At 39.1% G+C, this 10,916-nt stretch overlaps 1 protein-coding gene and 1 non-coding gene across 2 annotated transcripts in view; both read right to left on the bottom strand.

Moving 5' to 3' along the window:
- Positions 1–4,662: 4,662 nt before the first annotated feature.
- On the bottom strand, positions 4,663–4,756 carry trnai-uau (transfer RNA isoleucine (anticodon UAU)). The gene is made up of 2 exons: positions 4,719–4,756; positions 4,663–4,698 (listed from the first exon to the last, which is right to left on the bottom strand). It is a non-coding gene; the product is annotated as a tRNA-Ile (tRNA).
- A 5,517-nt stretch (positions 4,757–10,273) lies between these two features.
- The window catches only part of mta3 (metastasis associated 1 family, member 3), a 43,946-nt gene continuing 43,303 nt past the window's right edge, over positions 10,274–10,916 (bottom strand). The window contains exon 19 of the mRNA XM_084740108.1: positions 10,274–10,894. Within this exon, the coding sequence (XP_084596234.1) occupies positions 10,723–10,894 (172 nt within the window). The 3' untranslated portion in view covers positions 10,274–10,722. The remainder of the gene's footprint in view (positions 10,895–10,916) is intronic.

Below are 10,916 nucleotides of genomic sequence, written 5' to 3'. Positions count from 1 at the left end.
CGAGGAGGAGATTAAAGCATAAACACGAGTATAAGTGTGTATAAAGATGTTTAGTTAGATAGTGGATCAGTGGATCAGAGTTATGATGTCTGTGTGTGTGTGTGTCAGTGTGTGCGTGTGTGAGGGGAAAGCAGGGCTTATCCGTTGTCATTTTGTGTTCCTCCCTCAGGATTAGACTTGAGTCTTATTAATGAAAAACTCATCAGATATCAGAACAGTTCCCCAAGGAACCAACCAGGGTTATGAGACACAGATTAAGACCCTGTTTAAATACCGTGTGTGTGTGTGTGTGTGTGTGTGTGTGTGTGTGTGTGTGTGTGTGTGTGTGTGTGTGTGTGTGTGAGCATGTCACAGACAGAGAGTGTGAGTGAGCAGCAGAGAGACAGCAGAGTGGTATTTAATTTTCCAAGATGGGGGGATTATCACTGGCAGAATTTGATCATTCTGCTCTGATCAGGATGTTCAATCACAGCTTATCCCAAATATTAAACTCTCTGTCTTTTGTCCCCTTTCCCCTCAATCCTTCACACACAGATACACACAAACACACACACACACACACACACACACACACACACTCTCACACACATATCTCACTCCAACTGCCGAGCTTCTCATTCAGTAAAGTGGCCCGCTGAGCCTACTGTCAGGGTGGCGTGTGTGTGTGTGTGTGTGTGTGTGTGTGTGTGTGTGTGTGTGTGTGTGTGTGTGTGTGATTGTTCAGCCACCTGGTCACCTCAGGGGACGGACGGGTGAGGAGGGGGAGACACACTGTAAAAATAAACTCTTAGTTTTAACTTGAAAAAGTCCAAGTGTCCAGGCTGCCTTCCAATTTTAAGTTAACTGACCTTTTAAAGATAATTAAGTTATAGTTAGATTCTAGTTAAACAAAGTTGTACTTGAGAAAACATGTTCAATAAGCTTAAGATATTAAGTCAAACCAACATCTCTTCACTGATGAACAATTATACCCTTTATTATAGTTGAATACATTTTATTTAAGTAATTCAATATTAACCTTCATCATGGTTCGCAGTGTTTTTATTATTATGAAAGCAAGCAACCAAGACTTACTTTGAAGTGTATTAAGGACACAAAGTTTTCATCATGGATCTTTTCGTCTTCAGGTAAACTTGGATCTTTGAGTTTTAGAAAACCACAAACACGGGGCGTGAATTTTTTTCAGCTTCTGAAGGAGGCACGCCAGGAAAAGTTTGGGAACAACTGATCAAATGAAGAAAAGGAAATTATCTCTATCTATTGAAATACGTTCCCTTGAAATTTTGTGTTTTCTCAACCTTTTCACTTTTACAGTGTAGTCGATTCCACTAAGTTCAAGTATGACTTTTTACAGTGCAGGGAGAAGCAGGAGGAGGAGGAGGAGGTGGGATGGGATGGGATGGGGGTGGATGGGGTGAGGGGGGTCTCTGGTGGGGCGATGCCGGGCTTTAGCGTCTTATGGAGGCAGCTGAGGAGAGTAAATTAAAAAACTGTTATGTCTAATCCGGAGCACCAAGAACAAGTGGCACACACCATCAAAATCTGATCCCTCGTGTTTACATGGATCTGGATGAGCTTAAGCACACACACACATGAACACACACACACACATGGACGGGGACATCACACGCACACATTCCCTCAAATGATACGTGCATACATACACACATATTCCCTCCCTGCTGTTAAATGCTCTGTGATTGTGTCTCGGGCCGGATAGGGAGGAGGAGGAGGAAGAGGAGGAGGAGGAGGAGGAGGAGGAGGAGGAGGAGGAGGGGGCATAGAGGAGGGTGACGGGAGGTGCGAGGCCCTGATCTGCACTCTCATTTTCAGCCTGGAGGATCTGCACCCGGGACATCTGGGTCACATCATTACAGCAATCTTCTGCTTGTTCATTCCCAGCTTTAAAGGGCTTAGAGTGACAGACCTGCAGACACACACACACACACACACACACACACACACACACACACACACACACACACACACACATACAAGGATACAGATATTCTTACACAGCATGTAACAGTCGAGAGCAGTGAAATAAATCATGTCTGAGAGAGATTGATGTGTGATGTGTAGGGTTTTCAGTGACACGGATGTTAAAGGGATAGTTCAGATTATTTGAAGTAGGGTTGTATGAGGTATTTGTCCATATAGTCAGTATATTACCTGCAGCAGATGGCGCCTCCAGTTTGGAAAAGCAGCAGGAGTCCCGGTGCAGGACACCCACCCAAATTAAAATAGATATCAGTTCAAGTGTACACTATATTTAGGTTGTTTTCACCACCTTACCTTGCTGTCAGACTGTCTTTTCCAGCAGGAAACAGCTGTTATTTAAGCCAAATATTGCTCTTTGTAAAGCCGCCAAACTCCATTGGTGAAATCAGAAATTTTACCTCACAGAAAACATGAGTTAGGGTTAATCAATCAGTTTGTGTGTTTTAAAAGGTTAGTTAGGATTCACCAAAGTCTCACAGTAACACAAACAAATCAAGGCAGCAGTAGACCAACAACTACTGTGTTCTGTGCAGTAAAATTACTGCTTTTTGCCAGTGGAGTCTTGTTGCTTTGAGGAGAGCCATATTTGGTTTATATAACGTTGGGACTCTTAAAGACTCTTAAAGACCTGGTATTTTAACCTTTAACCTTTAATTTGCCTTAATCCAAAGATTAAACATACAAGAGACATTGACTGTAACTTCATACAGAGTTGATTCTTACATTTATGTGTTAATTGGTTCATGTAAAAGATACAATTTGGCTTCTTGTGTTGTTGGCATGGCTGCAACCACAACATTAGAGTTCCATGATTTTCCACCAACTTTTACCTGACTGTAAATGAGTTCTTACATTGACCATCCTAACGTTTTATTGCCTCATGCAACTCTTTAAGAAAAGGGTCAAATATAACATTATTATTATTATATTTTTTCCTCATACCATATACAACCCAGCTCCAAACAATCTGAACTATCCCTTTAAGGGGGATACAGCGAACAAATTGAGTGTGCTATAAAAATGTCACTAAATTATTTTGTGAATACAAACGACCAGAGATGTAGTAGGACAGCACTCGTCTGAGAGAGATGAGAGAACCTCCATATCTATAAGCATGTCTCCGCTCTGTCTGGTACAGTTGCATCGCCATCTAGTGGTAAAAAGCTGGTTGCACAACAGAGTCGCAGTTCCAGCTGTCAGACGACAGGGGGCGCTGCTGAACGACTTACCTGAGAGGACAGAGACACCGCTGTTTTTATTTCAATAAACTGTCTGTATGAAATAAACATGTCTTCTTCTTCTTTTTTTTAAACTGTGCTTGTTTTCATATTGTCCAATTGACTGTAGATGGTGATTGTCAAGCTGCTAAAATGTTTTTGTCATCAAATGTCTCATGACAGTTTTTTTTTTTTTTTTTTTTTTAACTTTTTTTTATTTCTTACTACTTTAGTATTCCTGCAGAATTACTTTTTTAAACATAGTTTTTAAAAAATTGCTGAATAATATAGTTCTTGTACTAAGAAAACAATCTTGTTCATCTCTGAAAACAAAGGACTCCTTTTATTATTGGCTTAGTGCATCAATTTATAAAATAAAATTACATTTAGATTTTTCTTTAGAATTTAAAATCTATCTTAGAAAATAGAAATTAGTTCATCATGTATATATCTACAAATTCATATACATAAACACATAGCCCCTAACAAAAACTGGCAGATATTTAAGGCAGTTGAAAACATCAAAATAAAGCAACTTAACATGACTTAGACACTTCTGCAGTCTGAAAAAGACTGAAGCTAGAGCCTAACCTTCAAACAGCAAACCATATTTAACGAGGTAAGATCAAACAAAACACACAAAAACAAAAACAAACAAACAAACAAACAAAAATTCAAACAAGACAAAGACAAAACGATACAAAACAAAGAGATAAGCTAAGACAAAATAAAATAGGTAGAAAAGATCAAATACAAAAAGAATAAAAAATATACAAGAATTAAATATAAAAATATAAATTATAGATAAGAAACAACTAAACACACAGACTATACACCATATATGGCTACATAGACAAGAAAAAACTACTTAATCCAAAATAATTTTGGTATGCAATGAAAGAAAAGATGTCCTTCAATAAATTCAGATCACATCATGTTTCATTGAATATATTTGAGTCCTATAAACCTTCATTTTCATCAGATGGACACAAACACGTGATTATATCACAACATTCCACCTTAATTTTCTATTAAAGGATGTATCGAGGTATCTTTTATTTATCATTTACACAGGGTTGAATAACGAGATGGCAGTAGACCCCTGCCCCAAAAAACAAAAATTATAAACATTAAAAAGGTGAATAAATAATAAATCATAAAAATTAAACTGTTTTTCATGGTAGAGTACAGTGGATTTATCCTGACAGAAGTTAATCTGCTTCCATCAATCACTCACACCTGTTGACAGGAAGCAAGAAGCCACTGTGTGTTTTTAAATCTCTGTCGTTGACGTGTATTTAGAGTTGTACTTGAATATACCACCACTGTTATGGAGGGGGATTACTGCGTGACGTCATTGCTGCGCAGTACAGGAAGTCCCCCCCCGTGTCTCGTGCTGCGGGGTTTACCTGCTGCCACCAGGTGAGGGTTAGTCTAAAAACTCTGCTCCAGGTGAGGCTCGAACTCACAACCTCGGCATTGCTCTGCTGAATACTGTCATATAAGTACCGCGCGCTAACCGATTGCGCCACTGGAGCTTCGGCGGGAAGGGGACAGGAAATCGGTTTAAGAAAGAAACGGGAGCGCGAGGAGAACAAATACCCTCCATTTTAGTTCCTTATTGTTTAAAATGACTCCAACAATGGAGATAATGGAGACTGGATGAGAAGGTGTCGAGACGCTGGTGGTCACAGAGTCGAACAGCTTACACAGAGCCGATTTACGTGCTGCGTTCAAGGACCTCTCAAAAAGCTCCGACTTCCAACAACAATAGGGAGTAAATATGATTTGTTTGTTTTAGCGCGTTTAGAAGTGCTTGTTAACCTTGTTAGTATTTTAGAAGGAAACTAATAATAATGAAACTTAAATTTTCTTCAATTTAAAAATTTGTCCAGCCAACAGTCCAAAACCCAGAGTCTTCATTTACTATCATAAATGGCGAATAAAAGCAGCAAATCCTTACTCAGAAGCTGAAACCAGCAAATATTGACATTTCTACTTGAAAAATTACAGCTTATCTATTAATCAACGAATTGTTGCAGCTCTGTTATACATAAATGGATTTTTAAATTACTATGTCAGCTTAAATGCTTATTTAGGCATCTCAAAATAGAGAAAACAATAACTAAAATATCTGCCATTTAAAATCTTTTATTATAATCATCATCAGTTGCAATAGCCTACAAGATGCTTAAAATCAATAAAAAAGTGAAAAAAAAAATATCTCAAGTGAAAAGCAGCTGGAGAGTATTACTATAGACTAGTACAAAGAAACACATTTCTTTAAATCATTCTTGTAATTTTCCATACACAAAGAAAAATTTGTAGAGGTGACCATACCGGAAACTATCATTTAATTTGGGAAAATATGAGAAAACAAAATGGTGCAATGGGACAGATTCATTATTTTTTGGCCAATAAGACAAATGTATGTTCACATAACCCAGTGGTTCTCAGACTGCGGGGCGGGGCCCCTGGTGGGGCATTGAGCCTTTGCAGATGGTAAACACTCACTTTGTACTTCATAGAATTTGGACTTGTTTGAATGTCATAATTCTAATATTTCTGACAATACCTGAAGGCAGCATATTCCTGCAGGTGCTACTGTGCTCTGACTGTGTCAGAGATGAACTCAGAAGATACATCATGTGGCCAAAAATATGTGGACACACCTGTGATTTGTGATGTTGTTCATGAGCCACTGAGCTCTGGCTAAAGAGAGTGTTCAGCTTTGTAGCAACAGATTGGGCAAGATCTGTTCCTGTTTCCACATTCAACAATGCCCCTGTACACAGAGTACACAATTCTATTTTTTTTTTATTTTATCTTTATTGGATAAAAAAAATCCATATAATTTACATATATGATATTTAGTGTGTATCATATTTGATACATCAGGCATTTATGAAAATTAATTGATCACAATAATTTTGATTTTAGAAACAATATCAAGTATTGGTCATTGCTTTTGGAAAATTTGGCACATTTAAACTGGTTTTGTTCTTTTTTTTTCAGTAACAACATAACCGTTATTCTGACTGTGCCTTTTTCAAAATCAGTAAAGATTTCACTGCCTAAAATGTGCAACTCATTTTGTGAAGGCAGCCATGTTGGATTTTGCATTCAGAGGCTGGCTGCTGCCTGCAGTGCACTGATAATCCACCAGAGGGCAGAAGACGTGTCTCAGATTGCATGCAACAGGTTTTTTAGGGAAGTATTAAACACATAAATATTGTACAGGCCTCAGAAACTCATGTGACAAATATGATCAAATGGCATTAGAGGGTTAACATCTATGGTTTTGGAATGACATGTTCATTGCTCACAAATGCATGTGTTGTTTAGGTGTCCACATACTTTTGGCCACTACATTTGACATGCTTTTTAAAAAGCTGCTCAAGTCAAATGTGCAGCTGTTAGAAATGACAAAATGAACGTGTAAATGTCTAATCCCCTGCAGTCCCACGTGCCTTAGCTGAAAAACAAATCCAATTTTATGATATTCAAAATGAATAAACTTTTCTATTCAACTAAACTTGATATTACTTCAATGCACTTGAGAAAATATGTTCAATAAGCTCAGGGTTTTAAGTTGAACCCACAACTCTTCAGTCACACTTGACGAACAGTACAAACAAATGTGAAATATCATTTTTTCTACAAACTATAAAAAAAAAAGAAAGGCATCAGGAGAGTTTTAACTTTCAAGCAAAGCATGCTGGGAAAATTTAATTAGGTAATTGAACTCTGTACAGTACATTAATTCAACTCAGCGCTACTCTGCGATGCAACGAGTCTTGATTTCCATTTGTTGTAGACTTTAACAGCTCTGAAGTGATCTGAAAATAGTTAACTTGAATGAATAAAACTTGTCAATTTACGTTAAGTTGATGAGAAAAGATTAGTTAATTTTTTATGATTTAGCTGCAGTGATTGACTGTAAAGCTCCATGCTGCGACAGGAGTGTAAGTGAGAGAAGGACAAACCTTTCTGAACATACAAACAGGGTCTGTGTCAACACACACACACACACACACACACACACACACACACACACACACACACACACACACACACACACAGAGTGCATTACCTTGAGGCAGGCTGTAAGCTCCCAAGAACATGATTTATGTTCTGAGAGCGTTCCTCGTTCCTCATCACTGTGTCAAATTGCCATATTCTGTGAGGGTATTTTACAACAGTCACACACCGGCCGGCCACAGTGTGTATCATCTATTACACTCCCCCTCAAGAGCAACACAAAGACAGACAGAGAGACAGAGTAGGTGGCTGGAAGACAGGGCAGCCTGTCACAGCACACTCTGAGAAATAACGGTTCCAAAAGGGTTCTGCTTGAAGGGTTGAGGTTCTACTCTGAACTATTTGTTTCTGAGGAACCTTTTTTGGATCAGTTCTAGATAAAACCCTTAGAATATACAAGGGTTCTCAGGAGAACACCCTGGGTGGGTACTAGATAAAAGTCATGGATTCCAATAGATTCTTAGTAGACCCCACTGGCGTGGTTCTAGATAAGACATTTGGAATATGGAAGTGTTCTCAGTAGAAATCCACTGAAGATTATAGATAAAAAACCTTGTTGGTAGAACCCCCACGATTGGTTCTAGATAAAACCCTTGGAATATTATAGGTTGTTGGTAGAACCCCCACGATTGGTTCTAGATAAAACCCTTTGAATAGAATAGGTTCTTTATAGAATGCCCCGAGTCAGTTCTAGATAAAACCGTTGGATGTAAAAGGGTTCTCTGTAGAACCACCTGGGTGGGTGCCAGATAAAACACCTGGAATATAGAAGGGTTCTTGGGAGAAAGCCCAAGGGCGGGTTCTAGGAAGTACCTACGGAATGCTTTCTAGATGAAACCACTGGAGTGTAAGAGGGTTCTTGGTAGAATAGAATAGAATGGCACCCTGGACAGAACCCCCAGAAAGGGTTCTGTGTGGACCTGTTACAATATAGAAGGGTTCTCCTTTAGAAATTCTCATAAAGGGTTCTATGTGAAACCTTTTGCAGATGGATCTAGGTAAAACTCTTTATGTTGGTTTCTAGATAGAACCCTATGAAAAGGTTTCCAGTTATACCTTTGTAAAAAGGTTCTACCAGGAACCACAAAGGGTTCCCCTATGGGGATAAGCTGAAGTTAGCACCTTTATTTCTCTGAGTGTGTGACACCATGAAATGACTCAGTGACTCTGGACACCATATTCTGACATCGTGTTGTCGTTGTTGTTTTGTTTTTGTTTTTTTTATTATTCTCAGCATATTCATAATTCAACACATGACATACAGGAAACACTAACATAAACATTCTGAATGAAAGAGAAGAAATCATGTGACCCAATCGGTCAGCGGAGGCTCTCACCTCAAAGACATGCGGCGGCGATGCCAGTTTTAAAACTCATAATCAAACACACCCGAAGGCTGGATGGGCAACTTTTTGAGGCAACATCCTGTGGCAATTTTGTCACGCAGCAAGGGAGCGCGAGAGAGGTCTGAAAACTGGACAAACTTGACTGTTTGGGTTTAAAGATTTAATGCAATGACGAAAATACATGTTAGCAAACAGCTGCTGGCAAAGTTGCTCATGTTCTTGCCTCAAAATGTTGCAGGTGCATCACAGCCTTGAGGAAAATATGACAGATTCATGCCCTTTTCTGCTGCAAAGGAAGTGCTTTAGTACCCATGTTAGGGCTAGGTAGGTACAGTCGGCCATAGAAATAGAATGAGTAGATTTACAGTGCTGTAATGAGATATACAATATATTATACACTGGTTCATGAGGGAGGCTTATGCTGTTTGATGTAAGCTGCTGGCTCCATATTTCTTTGCCTTGTTATATTCTTTCCTGCAGATTTGTCATGAATAACTGACAGCTTTTTGGGTAGAGTTACAGACAGTTTGGATAATAATGCCTCCAGGTGGTCATTCGTCAACTCCGGCTCCAGCTCATCGATTTAAACTTCAAGAACAACGTGAAAAACTGCAGGTCAAACACAATTTAAAGCAGCCATTTCTTTAAAAAAAAAAAGAAAAAAAAAAAGGCCGCTAGTTCAGTCTTCGACGTATAGTGCATTTTCTTTTTAACGTCAGCATTGGGACATTCGCCTCTTCTCCAATGTTTAAGGGTAACTGGTATTTTTCAACCTGGAACATATTTTCACATGTTTTTGTGTCTTAGGCTGGGTTAAACCAACAAAAATGATTTTTTAAAAAGTAAGATTATATCATGGTTTAACTTTAATTTATGTTGCACCAAACTTTGAGGCTAATTTAACCTCTGTTTAGGTTTTACTCTAAACCTAGATTAAATTTACATCTGTTGCAGAAAAACTTTGAACTCCAATTTTTTAGAAAATGTTAGCTAGCAAACAACATAATGTTTTGTTAACTTTCTATCTTACATGAGCTAGCAAACAATGTAATGTTTGTTAACTTTTCAGAAAACATTAGCTAGCAAACAATGTAATGTTTGTTAACTTTTAAGCTAATGCTAGCCAGCAAATGATGAAATGTTTTATTAGCTTTTTAGCTAATGTTACCCAAAAAATAATCTAATGTTTTATTAGCTTCTTAGCTAATGCTAGCTAGCAAATAATGTAATGTTTTGTTAACTTTGTAGCTAACATTAGCTGGCAAATAATATAACACTTTATTAATCTTTTAGCCAACTGTTACACTTTGTTATTTATTCATTTATTCTAATTTGGGCGAGCAAGACTCTAAACAAACTGAACAGAACTAAACAAAGATTAGTTTTTAATTGTGCACCAGAGCTCTGCTTAATTTTGAACCTGGATTTACTCATTTTAAACCTTTTTTTGCTAAACTCCGATTCGTTGGTGCCACCCAGTCTAAGACACAAAAATCTGTGAGAAAATACGGTCCAGATTAAAAAATACCTAATGTTTCCCTTTAAAAAACCCTTAGTCCCCACAAATGCAACCCCGCCCCCCTCCCCTCCCTTCCCAACCAGCCCCATGCCCCCACCCGAGCCCCTTCCCAAAATAACTTTATACAAACTGATAAAACTTCACAACAATTCACCATCAACACAAAGGTCACACAAAGTTCTGTCGTTAATGTCCATCCATAAAAACCATAAGAACAGCACACGTCAACATCCCCTCAGTCTTTCATGTGTTGTTGGCATGATTACACACACACGCTCACTCTCTCTCTCACACACACACTGCCACACACACTGCCACACACTCTCATGCACCCAAATACAGTATGTACACATACAAACACATTCCCAGGGGATTTTAAAGACAGGCAGCACTTGCAGTCAGGTCGGGTGTATGTTTCTATTGCATCACATCCTTCTGTTTCCAACAGTTAGATAGCTTGTTTACGTGTTGTCAAGGATTATAACGGTATTTTAAAAAGCAAAGGAGGGTTTAATGAGAGAATAGGAGGTGTGAATTTGTTAGTGTATTATGCAGTCGGGGTGTGTGTGTGTGTGTGTGTGGAGGTCGGAGGGTCCGATCAGTCGTGGATGACGATGGGGCCTCGCATCCTCAGGCTGGGGTGAGGGTGCGGAGGCGCGAGGACGAGCCCCTGCGGCGGGCCCTGGGAGACCCTGCGCAGGGTGATCTGCTCGCAGGGTTGCCGGCAAGCGTGCCTCAGCTGGGAGCGGGACAGCAGCCGTCTGGCCCTCCTGGAGGGGTGGAGACAAGACA

Source organism: Lutjanus erythropterus, chromosome 17, assembly GCF_056507025.1.
Source record: "Lutjanus erythropterus isolate fLutEry1 chromosome 17, fLutEry1.hap2, whole genome shotgun sequence".
NCBI lineage: Eukaryota > Metazoa > Chordata > Actinopteri > Lutjaniformes > Lutjanidae > Lutjanus > Lutjanus erythropterus.
This window is presented reverse-complemented; position numbering and strand designations above follow the sequence as displayed.